General features: G+C 48.0%; 1 protein-coding gene across 1 annotated transcript in view; it reads right to left on the bottom strand.

The window, feature by feature from the left end:
• LOC144819850 (uncharacterized) overlaps nt 1-17,291 on the bottom strand; it is a 444,078-nt gene that overhangs the window by 65,808 nt on the left and 360,979 nt on the right. Inside the window, exons 11-12 of the mRNA XM_078677585.1 lie at nt 15,374-15,557; nt 14,934-15,033 (exon numbers count right to left, since the gene is read on the bottom strand). Coding sequence (XP_078533711.1) covers nt 14,934-15,033; nt 15,374-15,557 — 284 coding nt within the window. The remainder of the gene's footprint in view (nt 1-14,933; nt 15,034-15,373; nt 15,558-17,291) is intronic.

Below are 17,291 nucleotides of genomic sequence, written 5' to 3'. Positions count from 1 at the left end.
AGCATATTGATGTGGTATGTCTGCTCCTGCACAGACCACTGGCCTTGAATTTGAAGCAGACCCATGTGCGCTCCCCAACCTTGCAGAGAGGCATCCGTCACTATAGACTGGGTTGGAAGAGGCTGGTGAAACTGTACCCCCACCAGCAAATTCTTTCTCCGTGTCCACCATTTAGTTGCTTGGGAAAGCGTGATACGATCCTCCCAAAGACCTGTCGCCTGGTCCCACTGATCCTCCAGAGCCTGCTGTAGAGGAAGCATTCTCAGCCTGGCGTTTGGGATGAGAAAGATGCAGGACGCCATGGAACCCAGCAGGGATGCTACTTGTCGGGCTGTTGGAAGCCAAGATTCTAGCAGGATTCCACATTTCTGACTCATGGAAAAAAGTCTCTCCTCCGAAGGAAACGCTTTTCCCACTTTTGTGTCCAGAACGGAGCCTAGGTATTGGATTGACTGTGTAGGCCGCTGGACTGACTTCTCCAGGTTCACATGGAGGCCGAGCCTGTGCAACTGGAGCAGACACAGATGTAGATCGTGCTTTACCTGTACCGGAGATGGACCTTTCAGGAGCCAGTCATCCAGGTATGGGTAGATGAAGAGCCCCTTCTTGTGAAGAAAAGCCGCCACCACTGCCATGCATTTGGTGAAGACTCGTGGTGCGGACTTGAGACCGAAGGGTAGCACTTTGTACTGGTAGTGTTTGTTCCCTACGACAAACCTCAAGTACTTGCGATGTTGTTGAGCAATTGGGATGTGAAAGTACGCATCTTGCAGGTCCACCGAACACATCCAATCTCCGACTTGAAGATGTGGGCATATTTGGTGAAGCGCTAACATGCGGAACTTTTCTCTGACGATGACCTTGTTTAAAAGTCGCAGATCGAGTATTGGTCTGAACTTGTCCTCCTGATCTTTTTTGGGGACAAGAAAGTATCTGGAGTAAACTCCCTTTCCTCTTTGAGCGAGAGGAACCTCCTCTATCGCTCTTTTTTGTAGTAGGACTTTTACCTCTCTTCGGAGCAAGCTTAGTTGGTGAGGGTAAGCGCTCTTTGGAGGGATGCTCTTCGGAGGCGCACGGAAACGTAGCTTGTATCCATTGCGCAGTATATTCAGCACCCACTGATCCTTTGTGATGCTGACCCCCTCTGCCAGGTGTTGTGAAGCACTTCCTCCCACTGGAGTGGGTAACGGCGCCAGAGGAAGCCACTGCTCAGGCCTTTCCTCCTCTTGTGGTGTTAGAGGATTGTTGGTGACCTCCTCTACCTCTGCCGGGTTTACCTCGAAACTGGGATTTCCCTTGGTTCTTATTTTGGGACCACTGAGGGGTTTGAACCCTCTGTTGAGCCCCTCTCCCCCTGTTGGTCTTGAAACGGCGCTTGAATTCTTTCTTCTTCTCCAAGCCCACCGCTTTCACTGTGTCCAGTTCCGTCTTCATTCGGGTCATTTCCTCGTCCGCATGCTCCCCGAAGAGAGCGGAACCCGAAAAGGGGAGATTAAATGTAAATGTAAATGTACAGGAATTTATATAGCGCAAATCACCAAGCGGTCTCTAAGCGCTTGCTTAGGGAACCCATCCTGGTATTCCCCTGTGAGATAACCCCAGCAGGGTATCCGCAAGGTGAAAGCCAGGCATCCCGCCGCGAGGGGCCGTTGTGGAGATTAAGCAAGCTATTGCCCAGAGTCGCAGAGTGTGAACCCGTGAATCGAGTAGGCACCGGAGCGAGAATTGTCGAGTCCATGGACATTTTAGGACTCAAGACCCCGCCGAGCCGGGAATTGAACCCTGGTCCCGGGCTGACCTCTGCTTCCAGGTCTGCCTCCTCTAACCAGTGAGCCACACTTCTCCACATTAAGGATTAAGGATGCGATGCTGAGCATCCGGCTTCAGGCCTGTAAGGCGCAACCATGCCGACCTCCTGGCACAAACCCCATGTGAATAGGAATGCGCCGCAAGGACAGCACCATCCGCAGCCGTGCTTATCATCTGGTTCGCCACCAGACATCCTTCAGTCACGGTCTCTTCAAAATCCTGCTGATCTTCTTTTGGCAGCTTGGCTTTGAACCTTTCCATAGAGTCCCATAAGGCTCTGTCGTATCGACCCAGAAGCGCAGCCGCACTAGAAACCTTAAGAGTCGAAGCAGCTGAGTTGCAAACTTTACTACCCCAGGAGTCCTGAGTCTTGCTCTCCTTGTCTGGTGGGACTGAAGAAGAACCGGCAACTGCGTGTGTCTTCCTCGCTGCTGCCACAATTACAGAGTCCGCTGGAGGGTCAGATGTCACAAAAACTGGGTCAGAAGAGGCCGGTTTGTATTTCTTCTGAATGCGGGCTGGCACCGCTCTGATAGCCGCCGGAGTAAGGAATACCTCCTTGACAGGATCCATAATCCCCGGGACTAATGGCAGTAGAGGACGGGAGATCGCTTTTTTGAGTAAAGTCTCAAAAATGACTGTTGTTGTAACCTGAGGGACAGACATTTCAATGCTCAGCTTCTGAGCTCCTCTTTGCAAGACATCTAGATACGTGCCAATGTCATCCACTGGGGAGGATCTGGACGTAGGACTGTCCGTCAACGTAGGGGAGTAGTCCCTCTTGGACGACTTGGTAGAAGAGGTAGATGAAGTAGACTGAGTTCGTCGACGTCTACGGTGAACACTGTGCCTCCTCTCTTTTGATCTTTTTGAACGCTCTTCCCGTCTAGGAGAGCGAGACCTGACCCGATCCTCTGGTTCTTTTCTGGGAGATCGGGGCCTTCTGGGAGATCTGGTTGGTGTTCTCACAGGAGATTTGCGCCTGGGAGGACAATGTTTGTCCATTTCCTCTACCAGATCCTGAAGAGGAGACCTGTGCTGTGAGCTGGCATAGTCTTGCATACGTTTTGCAGCCCCAGAATCTCTCCAATGGTCCAAAGATCTGTACCATCTAGGTGACAGTCTGACTTTATCCGCCCAAGGGTCTGTCCGACGCTCAGGAGATTTGCGCACCGGACTTCTGGACTTCGAAGATGCAGTTGAGGAGCCAGAGGACCTTGAAGTGGAATGACGGGAAGCTGACTCCGTTACCATAACTACATCTGAACACCTCGACGTCGAGCGATCTTCCCTCGTCGTCGAGTGCTTTCGGGGAGTCGGCGGATCAAACAATCTTGTCTTTGATTGTCTATGCGAGGAGGAATGGTCTCTCGACGTCGAGCGGCGATGATCAGCCGCTGACTGAGTTCCCTGTCTCGACGTCGAACAGCGAGTACCGGCCGTCGACGGAGCCCTCTCTCTAGACGTCGAACGACGATGTCCAGTCGTCGACGGAAGTCTCTCTTGACGTCGAACGACGATGTCCCATCGTCGACGGAGCTCTCTGCCTCGACGTCGAGTGACGATGTCCAGTCGTCGACAGAGGTCTTTCCCTCGACGTCAAACGGTAATGATCAACCGTCGACGGAGTTTTCTGCCTCGACGTCGAATGTGTGTGCGACGACGGCGGAGGGGTATTGGGCACCCTCGACGCCGAGAGCTGACGAGACACCGACGGAGACTGCCTCCTCGACGCCGATCGACTTTTCCCTGTCGACGGCGGTGGGGTCTTGGTCCTCGACGCCGAACGCCGTTTCTTTGACGACGGCGGAGGAGTCACACTTCTCGACGCCGGTCGTCGCCTGGATGACGACGGCGGAGGGGTGACCTCCCTCGACGCCGGTCGTTGCCTGGTTGACTACGGCGGAGGGGTCTTGCATCTCGACGCCGACCGTCGCCCGGTTGACGGTGGCGGAGTTCCCTTCCTCGACGTCTGACGTCGCCCGGTTGACGCCGGCGGAGGGGATTTCTACGATGGAACTGGATCCTTCGACGTAGTCGACGTACCTGGTCTTCTCTTCGACGGCGAGCCCGCCGTCGACGGTAGTTTAGACGATGAATGATCCACCGGTGGTTCTTTTCTCAGCGCCGAGCCAGACGCTGAAGGTGAAAGGTGTGAAGACTTCTTTCTGGAAGATGTATGAGTCTTCTTGGAGCCCTTCTTCACCGGAGATCTTCCTCTTGATGACCTATGAGCTAGGCCATGAATGCGAATCCTCTCCCTGTCCTTCAGAGTTCTTCCTGACAGGTGTTCACAATGAGGACAGGTGCCTGGATCATGATCTTCAGGCAGACACAGGATACAGACGTCGTGGTTGTCTGATTTGGCCTTCTTGTTGCCACAAGAAGGACATTTGTCAAAGAGTGAAGGCATTCTCAGGAGAAAATGTTCACAAAAATGACTGAAAAAGGCAGTATCTTACTTAACTAGATGTAAAATGTCAAGTAAGAGCAAAAAATTGTCAAAAGTGAAGTCTTTTTCTGTCAAAAACAGAAAAAATAGTGGAGCTGTGTAACCAGGGTCCTTCTCTGAAGGAGCCGGAAAGAACAACTGACCTAACTGTCACCCCTGAGGCATGATGGGATACTGGGGGTCATGGGTGCCTTAAAGGCACGGTGTCAGTTTATTGCTATGCAGCTACAGGTTAGCTTTTCAGTCTTTTTAGACTGTGTTTGCAATGCAGCCTGGGAGCTTTCTATGCTTCCAGTGAGTTATGAGAATTTCTACTGCTTTCTGAGCATTAAAACAGTCCCTAAAACAAACCTTGTGTTGTTTTCTCATGTTTTTAATGCTTATTACTCATGTATGGTGGAAATTCTTTACAGCATATTTCAGCTCTGTTCTTTATTTGGCTGCTATTGCATGTTTTTATAAATATATATATATATATATATATATATATATCAAGCTCAGCCTCCAAAAGTTAATCCAACTTCAAAGAACTGCACTCGTGGGACCAAACAGCTTAGTAGTGCTCACGCCAAAATTTAATCACAGATAGTTGTTAACAGACGCGTTTCAGCTTACGCCTTCCTCAGTGTCAACTACACTGTGAGGACGCGCCATGGATATAGCGAACATTAACATAGAAGATGGACTCACTCGTGATAACGGGCGCGCCATCTTGGAACATGTTAGATACAGTTCAACATAAGGTGCTGTTTTGCCCTTTCTTGGAAACTACTTGTGTCTCGCCGTGGATCGGCGTGGTCCCCCGTCTATGCACATCCGGGGTGGGTGTTTGGTGCTCATAATAAGTCCCAAAATAAAGTTTCCAGAGTCCATCATACCATGCATTGGTAAATCTCATGTTCAATTAAGTCTCCGGTGCCCAATATGTACAGTGTCCCCAACAAAATGCCAAACCCAAAACTCAAAACTCAAAACTCAGAACCCACGCTGCAGCGTTTACACAGTTTCCAGAAGGTCTGTATGTTACATCTTGTTTACTTTCCCAAATGAACTGCCAATTCTTCCCCGTGGTTCAATCCCCTGGGGGCCTTTGTCATAAGGTCAATTATGTACCTTGACTCCAACCGTCTCAGTGTCCTTAATCTGTCCCCTCCTCTTGGGTTCTCAGGTACCGAATCCAGGCCAAAGTATTGTAATTTGGTTCTATCCCTCTGGTGAACCTGGTCAAAATGTCTCGCCACCGGATATGTGGGATCCGCTTTCTCTATAGCCCTTTGGTGCTCGAGGACCCTGATCTTAAGTGGGTGAATCGTGCTCCCAATGTATTTTAGTCCACACGGGCAGATTAGGCAATACACTGCATAGTTAGTACTGCAGGTTAGGAATCTTTTGATGGGCTTGGTAATATTTGCTCCTGGGATCTCGTATGTGCGTACTCTTTTGCATCCCACGCAGGCCTTGCATTTGCCGCAAGGAAAAAACCCCCCCATCTCCGCTATTTTGCCTGTTTTCGGTGTCACACTTTTATGATGGCTTCTCACCAGTGAGTCTCGCAGTGATCTTGCTTTCCGGTACGTGATCAGGGGTTTTGTTGGAATATCACCTTTCAGTATTGGATCTGTCCCCAGAATATGCCAGTTCTTTTGCATGATTTTCCTCATTTCCATGGAGTCACTGGTGTATGGAGTGATTAGGCGGAATTTGCCCTCTTTTTTGGTTTGGTCATTTGGTACTTTTGTTTTCAGGAGATCTTCCCTTTTCATTTTCCTTACTCTTTTCAGGGTTTTCTCCAAAGTCGCTGGATCATATCCTCTCCTGGTAAACCTTTCTACGCAGCCTGCTGCTGCTGTCTCAAAGTCAATTTCTCTGCTGCTGTTTCTCTTCATCCTGAGTAATTCCCCGTACGGGATACTCTGTATTAACCTCTTAGGATGATTGCTGTCGGCTCGTAGGATAGAGTTGCCTGCTGTTACTTTACGGTGCAATGACGTGTGCAATTCGTTGTTGATTACTTCCACCTTCAGGTCCAGATATTCAGCTGCATTCGTGCTTATAGTGCCTGAGAGGTGTAGGTTGCAACTGTTGTCGTTCAGGGTTGCTATATACTGTTGTGCCCCCTCCATCGTCCCTTGCCACACGATGAAGAGGTCGTCGATGTACCTGAACCACCGTATTACTCTCTCCTCTTCTTGCCCCTCAATCTGAAGGACCCTGGGCACCTGCTCCTCCCACCAGCCCACGAACAAGTTCGCGTAGCTGGGAGCAAAGCAGGTGCCCATCGCGGTCCCCGAGACCTGGGTATACAGCTGATCTTTAAACAGAAAATTGTTGCTCGTTAAGCACAGTTCTATAAATTCCAGCAACATGCGATTGTGCAGAGCAAATCTAGCCGGTCTCTTATTTAGATAGTGTTCCATTGCCACCAACCCTAGATCGTGCTTGATGTTGCTATATAGACTAGTTATGTCTAGCACAATCATTAGGTATGTTGGATCCCACGATACTTCAGTTATTTTCGTTAGAAAGTCTTTGGTATCCTTAACATAGGATTTGAGCTGTATTACCAGGGGGAATAGGTAGCTGTCTATAAACTTGGACATGTTCTCCGTTAGTCCGTTTATTGCTGACACTATCGGTCTTCCTGGGGGCTCCCTCGCGTTTTTATGTAGCTTGGGTAGGTGATAGAAGGTTGGGATCATGGGATGGTCACTCCTCAGGTACATGTTCTCTTCGCTTCCCAACATGGATTTTTTGTACCACTTGTTCACTAGATCGTCATACCTCCTTATGCCCTCCTTGTATGTTTTGTCATCGGTCTTTTGATAATACTGTGTGTCTGATAGTTGCCTCAGTGCTTCTCTTTCATAGTATTCACGTGACAGAAGCACAACGTTCCCACCCTTGTCTGAGGGTTTAATGATTGTATTTTCATCATTTTCCAACTTACGTAGAGCCTCCCTTTCTTGTGGAGTGATGTTATCTCTTCTGTTGGACGTCTCTCGTTTGCCTCTTAGAGACACCAAATCTTTGAGAACAGTTTCAGAAAATGCATCTATCGCATCCCACGGCATCATCGGACAGAATGTAGACTTTGGCTTAAAGTTACTTTCCTCTCTTTCTTGTTCGATTTCATATTCCTGGGCTCTATTAATCATGGTATCTGCTTGTGTGTTTTGCGACTCTCTTTCCAGTCTTAAGTTCTCCAACGTCTCTATCCCTCTTAGATCATCACAGGATAGAATATCGGTGGCAGTAAGTCTCTTCTGAGCTAGTTTTGGTCCTTTAGTATTTGCTCTGATTTGGTGGTACTTATGTAGCTTCAGTTTCCTCACGAATGCGTGTAGGTCGATCCTCATCTGTGTGTATTCACTTTTATTATTTGGACAGAAACTCAGTCCTCGACTTAACAGATTCCGTTCTGCATCCGTTAACTCTCTGTCTGATAAATTAACTACAGTGAGGTCGTCCAAAGTGGTTTTATTCATTTTTTGCTGGGTTTCCTTCTGTTTTTCCACTTCTGTGCTTTTCCTCTTCCCGCCTCCCCCTGCTCTCCTTGTTCTCCTCCTCCCCCGGTTTCTGGTGGTTTGTTCTTGCCGCCTCGCAACCATGACTGGCGGATTACAGTACACTCGTTGTGAAAAGGAGGAGGGAGGGATGCCTGGCTTGCTCTCTGTCTCCCGGTCGTTGTTTTCTTTCTTTGATCATCCACTGCCTCACTGTCGGTAACTTCTGATTCCGACGTATTCAGTGGTGATAACGTTCCCTGTGCCCTTCTTCTGTCAACTTCTTTTCTTGGGGCGTCGTATTTCTTAGCGAAGGTCAGGATTCTACCCGAGAGGTAATCGTTTTCGTCTCTTGTATATTTCTCCTGTTTACGGGTTTTGATCTTTTCTTCGTATTTATTCAGACGAGCTTTAAGTTGGTCCTTGAATAATGCTAACTTCTCGGGTTTTTCCTCCTGTAACAATTCTTGCTCTAATGCTTCTATATCAATTAGAGTTTTTGCGCGGTCACTCCACGCGTATTTTACTAGTATTGTCAAAGTTCCTTCGCAATACTGTGCAGTATGTTCAGCCCAGTCTGTCAGGAGTTGGGGGTCCGGATTTTCATAAGACGGGATGGTGTACACTCGTAGTCCCCTCGGTACCCGTTTGTCGTCTATATAACTCTGGAGACTGGTAGCCTCCCACCACTTCCTGATTTCTCTTTCGTGGAGTCGCTCAAGCTTTACCAGCAGTTCATTGAGTTTGGTTTTCGGCTGTTGGGGCGCTGCACTCGCAGCGGAGCTTGTAGCTATGCTCTCTTGTCTTTTGAACATTCCTTTTGCTGCATCCCTGCGCGAGTCCTCACAATACATATCCTAACATGGATTGTATTGATAATAGTAACTCTGCAAGATGGCGTGAGCACTCGTTTGGTGTACCACTATCGCCTTGCTGCCTCTCCCCCTGTGTCCGTAAGTAATCCGGACTCGCGCTCTCACCGTAAGGTTTGCGTCATCCGCGTCGTCCTCCGACTCCTCTGCGGCTCGCTCACTTCCTCCGGTTGGTAAGTTCTTTATAGCGCGATTAGGTTCTGCAGCGGTGCCCGTCCGTAAACGGCGCTCCCTGTCCCACTGGAAAAGTCAGGGCACTCGCGGGCGGGTGCAGTATGCGGTAATGGGTACCCGCATTCGTATCAAGCTCAGCCTCCAAAAGTTAATCCAACTTCAAAGAACTCATGTTCAATTATATATATTATATATGAGTGTATATATATATGTGGGGCACATATAATATAGTGTTTCCGGGGTCCCGCACATGGGCGGGAATATTCTAATGCTTATGACTATTGATGAGGATCCCCTGGAAGAGAACCAGAACTTATCTCTAGTTTGGTACAAGGAGAAAAGTCACTTCCGCAGAGAAAACTGCTCTACAGTTAGATGAGCAAGAAGAGAGACATTTGGGCCCTAGCGAGCAACCCACTGAGGCTATAGGGGTGTGCATGTCACCAACATAGTGTGAGCCCTGATCGGTAATACATGCCAAGAGCTTGCCTTGTTTCTTGGCTTCATCGGCCTTCTAAGTTTCTTTTTTTCCAGAAACGAATACACAAGGCATGAGTTTTTTGTGTAAAAATAAAAAAGACAAAACTAACAAATCAATGAGCCTAACAGTAGCCTTTTCTCTGGGTGTGGAAGCCATTGTTTGCATTTCCATGGCTATGTCCAGTAGGGAAAATATGCAGAAGGACGGTCACAGGTGTACCTACTCAAACAGTAAAGGTAGTGGACCCTGTGGTAACCACCTTTGACACACGGACTCCAAATTGTAGAACACTGCACCCCAGTAGTGGTCAATAAGCAATCCTCTATGCCCATGAGGCAGGGAAAATGCAAATTTGGAGGGGGTGGGGGGTTAGGAGGGGCTGCAAGCACTAAATGATCGCTATAGTTCATAAACCAATTTAGCTTACATTTAATCAACCAGGGGATTGTGAAGCGCGCTACTCACCGTGAGGGTCTCAAGGCTCTCTGGGGGCAGGGGTGGGGGGTGGAGGATCAGAGTTAGCCGAAGAGCCAGGACCGGAGGCTCTTCCTAAAGGTGAGCAGAGTGGGGGAGCGTCTGATGTTGATCGGGAGCTCGTTCCAGGTCTTTGCTGCAATGTAGGAGAAGGCTCTTTCACCCGCTCCGGCTCTGCGGATGCATGGGGTTTCGGCAAAGGCAGCGGATCAGAGGTTTCTCTTGGCTACGTGGAAGGAGACTTTCGTTGAGGTATTGGGGTTCGGTGTTGTGGAGAGATTTGTAGGCGTGGGTGAGTAGTTTGAAGGTTACGTTCTTCTCGGCAGGGAGCCAGTGGAGGTATCGCAGGTGTTGGGTGACGTGTTCATGTCAGGGGATGCAGAGGACGAGTCTGGTCGTGGTGATCTGTATTGTCTGGAGGAGTGATTGTTGATTCCAGTGTGGAGGGAGTTTCCGTAGTCTAGCCTGCTTGTTAGGAGTGCATGGGTGACTGTCTTTCTGGATTCGGGGGGGGGGGGGGGGAGAATGCATTTTAAGGTGGTCCTGCGAAGGATGCGGAGGGTGTTGAAGCAAGTGGAGGCAACTGCGTTGATCTGTCGAGTCATGGTGAGGGAGGAGTCTAGTTGGATGCGGAGGTTTTGGGGATGGTCCATGGGAGTGGGAGGGATGCTGAGGGCAGTGGGCTACTAGGTGTTGTACCATGCTGAGGGGGGATGGTCCGAGGAAGAGGACTGCTGTCTTCTCAGAGTTAAGCTTCAGGCAGGTGCTGCTCATCCAGGATGCGACATCTTTCATTCCTTCCTGGAAGCGGAGTCTGGTGGTGTGGGGGTCCTTTGCGAGGGAAGAGGATGAGCTGGATGTCGTCGGCCTAGGATATTGTGCTGATTCCATGCTGACTGACGATGGGGGGCCATTGAGATGTTGATGAGCGTGAGGCTGAGCGATGATCCTTGGGGTACTCGGCAGTTGATCTCTGTGGGTTCAGTGAGGAAGGAGCGGAGCCAGTTGAGGGCTGCTCCCGGTATGCCAGCGCCATGGAGTCTGGCGGTGAGAGACTGGGTTGAAGGCTGCAGAGAGATCTAGTAGAAGGAGAGCCGCGGTGTCGCCTTGGTCAAGGAGAGTGCGGATGTCGTCTGTGGCGGCGAGGAGGGCGGTCTTGGTGCTGTGGTTGCTGCGGAATGCGGATACGAGTATGGAGTTCTCTTCGATGAAGTTAGTTAGCTGGACGTTGACTATCTTCTTAGTGACATTGGCTGCGAAAGGGAGGAGAGAGATGGGTCTGTAGTTTTTGAGGTCCGTCTGGTTTGCAGAGGGCTTCTTGAGGAGGGGCTGGACTTCTGCGCGTTTCCAGTTGTCAGGGAATGCGCCAGCTTCAAAGATGATGTTGATGGTACATCGTAGCTCGGGTGCTATGCGGTGGTGGCTCTGTGGAAGAGGTGCGGAGGGCAGGGGTCCGTAGGGGCTCCTGAGTGAATGCTTTTCATGGTCGTGGTGGTGTCTTCAGTGGTGACCGGGTCCAGAAAGATGGTAGGCTGACTGTCGTTGCTGGGGGAAGGAGGGATCCAGAGTCTGTGCGTAGAGGGACTTGTCGTAGAGGGACTTGATTTTCAGATGGAAGTAGGAGCAGAGTTTGTTGCAAAGGTCCTTGGATGTGTGACGTCTGTGGCTTCACTGGGGGGTTTGGTGAATTCCTGAATGATGCTAAAGAGTTCCTTTGAGTTGCTGGAGTTAGCGACGATTTTGTTCTGGATGAAGGTCCTTTTCTTGGATCTGATTAGTTGGTGGTATTGGGTCATGGCGTTCTTGTAGGTAGTCTAATCTTCCGTGGTTTTGCTGCATCTCCATAGCTTCGAGGCGTTTGCTGGTGCATCTGGATTCTTGGAGGTTGGTGGTGAACTAGGTGGCCTTCATGGGGAGCTGTCTGTCAGGGTTGCGGAGGGGGACGAGCTGGTCTGTGCAGTTGGTGATCCATCTGTGAAGTTCTTTGGCTGCAGAGTTGGCGTCAGTCGAGGTGGGAGTGGGATCATGGTTGAGGGTGGAGTTGAGGTGCTCCTCTGTGACCCTGCTCCAGTTCCTTCATGGAGGGCGTGGTGTAGGTTTTCAAGTGGTGGTTTGTCGAAAGAAGTGTACGCAGTGGTGGTCTGTCCAGGGGGGCGGTTGCGTGGTGTGGCTGAAGTGTATGTTACCTCCTGCGAAGATGAGGTCGAGGGTGTGTCCTGCCTTGTGGGTGCGGGTGGTGACTAGCTGTTTCAGGTTGTCCAGGAGGGCAGAGGAGTTGGGGGTCGCGGAGGTTGTCGAGGTGGAAGTGGAGGTCTCCGAGCAGTATGTAGTCCATGGAGGCGATGGTGTGGGGTGCAATGATGTCAGTGATGGAAGTGGGGAACATGGTTCGATGTCCGGGTGGTCTGTAGGTGAGGGTGCCGCATAGTCTCATTCTTGGGCTGGTCTGGATCTGGAAATTGAGGTATTCCCTGGGGGACAGGGAGTCATTCGTGCTGGAGGTGGTGTGTCGGAGGGAGTTCTTGTGGGCGATGGAGAGTCCTCCTCCTGGGAGGTTGATTCGGTCCTTCCTCTGGATCTTGTACTGACGGGGATGGCTGTGACGATGTTTGGGGTGGAGGTGAAGTTGGTCCAGGTTTACGTGAAGGGGACGTCTGGCAAGAGGGTGTCAAGGAGGTTACAGATTTCTACTGCGTGTCTGTAGAACCAGGGTCCCTGGCGCTGGTTGCGTGCAGACGGGCTTACCTTCGTTACGCCAGCAGCGCACCCGCTGCATGGTCGCCATTAAATAGGGAACGGGGAGCAAAAAGCAGCTGGGAGGCGTGAGCAGGAACCAGCAGGGGGGAGGGGCCGTGCAGGCAGCAGTGGCAGGAAAAAGGGCAGCCGAAAAACTGGCACAGAGAAACTGAGTATACAACAAAAGGCACAAAATACAAAAAAACTGAAAAACAGGCACAATAACAGTGACAACAAAGACGGACAAAAGACACTAAACGGGTACAAATACAGTAAAAATAGAAGGACAGACAAAAAGACAGACAACAGAGAAGGCTAGCCAAGCGGACCAGCGGAAAAGCAAGGCTCTCCCACTGGACCACCAGGGATGAGGCGCAGGTAGGAGCCTGCGGGTGGCGGAGGGCCTCGAAAATAACAATCCTTAATGATTCAAAATCGTGAATATTGGATGTCGAAATTTTGAGATATTAAAATTAATTGGAATGCTCTCCAATTAAAAAGGCAGTATTTGGAAGTAAAAAGCTATACACACACCAATAATCAGTCTGTGTCAAAAAGTAGCTACTTAAACGCCTACAGTCTCTTACTCTAACATAGTGGTTAAGCTTACGAGATCCTTTTGAAATGTGATTGTGTGTACCATTAGCACTTCAGATGCAAGAACACCTACTGATGGAGCCAACTTTTGCAAGGCACAGTTATTGCGAATTCTCTGAGTACTAAAGGCAGCATTATAAATACAAAAACTATTTTGTGTTTTCAATATTTAGCATCCAGGTCTAGCCAGGAGTGCTGTGGCTGCTCCAAATGTAGCAATGCAGGGTATTCTCGAAATGCACGAGGGAACGCTTCTCTGGCCCATGCACATTTGGAGTTTGACATTAATGCAGACTATGCCATTTGTGTGAACTCCACAATTTACTTATAAACCTGCAAAATATAGCAATTTAATAGCAAAAACTTTTTCCAAATCGTAGGGAAGGGCATTTCCAGGTAGAGCTCGTTTGGCAAGCCGCAGTGCAAGATGCTCGAAATATTAACTATCCAGAGTCGAAAAATCGAATTGGCTCGATGGACACAACAAGAGGAGGGTCCTGAATTGATCAACTAAGTCCTTATACCCGACACTGAGCAGTATTTCTTATATGGGGAGTACAAGTAAAGAACCAATAAGGTCATCCATAAAAGTCTTAAAGAAAAACATTCCAATTCAAAATACCTGCATGGTACAACTGACGTCACACAGAAAATGCAAGACTATCTAGTCTTATTCAAAGAGAAACTGATGGAAGAAGGCTCTACATAGGACTTCCAGTTTAAGGGTCTAATAGAAGGATTAGTGTGATCTGATATTCTGCATTCCTTATTTTGAACCTTCCAATAGTGTGCGTTCTAGTTAATCACCGATGGCCATCTGCTCGAAAGTGCATATTCCTTCTAGATAAGCGGCATATAATGCAAGGGGCCCCAATTATAAAAGTTACACACTGTGGTAACTTCTGCAGTCTTCTTAGTCCTGGTGCCATTCAGATATAGCTACTAAGGCCCTACACTGGCGAGGGACTGCAGATATTCACACCTCCCTGCATTAAAAATCGAGTGTTTCACTCACACATGTACTTAAAAATACATATTTCCACTTGAATTTGATTCAGGCAACGGTGTACCAAGCTACAGACAATACCACAATATGCAAAGTCTGTTATGGCAGATCGAAAGGTCAAGAGTTCTAGGACACACAAGGCATTAACGTGAAATTTCACCTCCCTAACCCTATGCACCAGTGATGCTCCCACAGGTCACGGGTATAATGTATTATGTCATCTAGCCTTGAGCAGACACTTTCGTTTTGAACAGCCTACTGCACACAGTCTTCTGCAAGTACATTTCTCATTTGGAGGGAATTAAAAAAAATAGTTCCAAACTTGAACAAATCCATAATGTTAACATGCATTCGTTCCTATAGATCTCCAAATACATTTTTCTCGAATACACAACCATTTGACAGCATCTCATTCGTATTTCTTTCGGAGATGGGGTTGGGAATCCAGTGAAGTAGGAAAAAACTATTCTCTTTACCAGATCATCACTAACAATCATCAACAATAAGCATTGTATAATGGTCCTTTACTTGCCACCAAAATATTTCCTTACAGGAGTACAGACCTATAAGTGTGAGCCAAAGAAGTTAGGTAACCTAGTACACCACCACGAGCTACGTTGCTCCCAAAGTCAAGCAGGCTCAGCATGAGTACTGCCTTGTCGTTATTATGCTTTAAACAATTTAGAAACGCATAACATATTTTTTAATTTATGTTTATAGAATTTTGTTTCAGCGTTTATATCTATTTTACTCAACACATCACATAATTAGGTAATTAGCATGCTTGCAAGACAGGGTCTATAAAGTTCAACTTTCACTTCGGAATTACCTCCAACGGATATGAAGAGAAGTGCTGAACTGACGCCAGCTGACCGACTGTTAAACCTTTGTTCTCTATGTTTGATGCCACCGACCACCATGCACAAGCCCTAGAACAACGAAACCACAAAGATAAATTAATACCAAGAGGTATATCTACAACACTTCATATCTAGAACCCAAAAAATAACTCATTTAACTTGGGAGTGGCACACACCTATCTACATCCATGCACCAACCCACTCCTAAAGCAAGCCACCACTGTTAAATATTTGCCACAAATTCGAAAATCCATTTGACAGCAGGGCTTCTTAACCTGCAACTCTAGCACAAGAGAGCGAAGCACTCATGGACGGTCTACAGAAAAGGACTGATAGCCAGAATGAGTACACACGTATGCAGGTAGGTACATGCTCCTTGCCGAACCAGCGCAGTCGCCACTCAACTTACTGGAACAAAGAGGATACATCCTAGGACGGTGCCCGTCAGGGCCGACTTCACCACTTCCTCATAGCACTTGCTCCCTTCTCGGGCACCTTTTACCAGCGCAGTGATGTAGAAGGTGAGCTCGGTGATGGAGCCAAAGGTTGCATTCACTACGGCACCAACAGCAAAGTTACTCTGAGCGGAGATACTGAAATAAAGAGAAGAACAAAGGTTAGATCCATATTGGCTGCAGCAACTTTAAACCACCTGGGCCCTCCGAGCCTAGTATTTTTTTTTAACCCAGGGGAGGAAAAATGCAGAGCCCGAGCCATGTATATTTTTGGAGACCGGAGAGCTGCCACACTCGAGGCAGAGGCAATTTTGGTCTTTAATCTGCTGTGCTATCCAATCCAGAGAATTGTGTAGCGTTAAACTCAATTTAACATATGTGATCACTCACAGTCAAAGGACAGAGGAAAATAAGTCACGAAGAGCCTTCATCCGTTTGCTTAATTTAGAACAATCCTGCTGCAGCCTTCTCTGGCTTTTGACGGCACCTGGTAATACATATAGCACATTATCTGGCGCCCCTTCATCAGAGGCTCCCAAATTCTCCTCACCAGCTATTACAGTTCTTCCATTCAATAAAGGGTCTGTGTCTCTTCTACCTTTCTCCATGTGCCTCTACGCGCACCAAGCTGCTTTCTCACTTTCTTAACCTCTTCCATCATAAAAACAGGATCGGTATCTTGTCACAACCAGCTCCTCCTTTTATCATAGGATCCGGGGCTCCATTTCCCGGACCAATTATTCATCAAAGCCTCAGACTTTTCTCTCTTCACTCAGGCCCTCCGTTCACCACAGCTTAAGTCCCATTCCTCCTCATCCAGTACCATCCATTCATCACAGGATCCAAGTGTCCCCTTGTGCCAGAAAAGTTATTGGCTTTTACCCCTGCGGGGGTCTGCCATTCTACAAAACAGAACAGTGACTAAAGGAAACAGCTGAAGCAGGAGTCTCTTCACACCAGAGCTGCAACTATTAACATGAAAAAAGGCTAACCCTACATGTGCATTTTACAATAAAACATTTCAATCATATTTTCTATAGAAAGGAAGGAGAAAAACCACACAAAAGACGAGATTCTTACTGTAACTAGAATTCACCAACGGTTTCTCCTTTCATAGATTTAGATGCTTTTGTAATTTGCTGAACGATATAAGCCCCTGTACACCTTATAACACATTACCTTAAACCAGCAAACAATATCGACATGCCCGCATCAATTTTTTAGTATCACATTTACCTCACTGAAAAACATTCAAACTCCAAGGCAGAGAGAAGTGAACGGCCTTTTAAAGACACTTCTTTAAAAAAAATAAAAAAAATCTCGCGTATTTTGAAGCACAAGTGAAAATTTAACTGTCAAGCGAATTAACGCACCCAATAAAATCCAAAGCCACAGGGCTCGGAGCTTTCAAGTGCGAAAAATATCGAATCTTCCGAATTGAGACTTTGACAATGGGGCATATAATACACCTGCATGGCAGGGCGTGTGCAGGGAGTTTCCCCCAGTAAGAATTGAACTGCCGAAATGTATCCAGGGGATCAAGACCTTATGACACTCAGTATATACAAGGTGCGACAAACATTGCACCATTTAAGCATGAGTTCTTTGATACGGCATTTATCTTCCAGGCATCAAAGCTAAGCCTCTGAAAAATGAAGACGGGAAAGCCTCACGTGATTCAATGCAAGGTACCAACACTGCAGAGTTGCAGCCAAACAGTGAGCCACCAGCATTGCATCTTGCATAGATTCAAATAATTGAATCACAGCAGCAAGCAGTACATCTATTGCGCAATTATATTTATTACCCATCATGCATCTGACGAATCTACTTACATTGTTCTACACAATCGGCACTCCAGCTCAAGTGTGT

The sequence above is a fragment of the Lissotriton helveticus genome, chromosome 1_1, assembly GCF_964261635.1.
Source record: "Lissotriton helveticus chromosome 1_1, aLisHel1.1, whole genome shotgun sequence".
Lineage (NCBI taxonomy): Eukaryota > Metazoa > Chordata > Amphibia > Caudata > Salamandridae > Lissotriton > Lissotriton helveticus.
The sequence above is the reverse complement of the archived record's forward strand: the minus strand, read 5'-3'. Positions and strand labels throughout refer to the sequence as shown.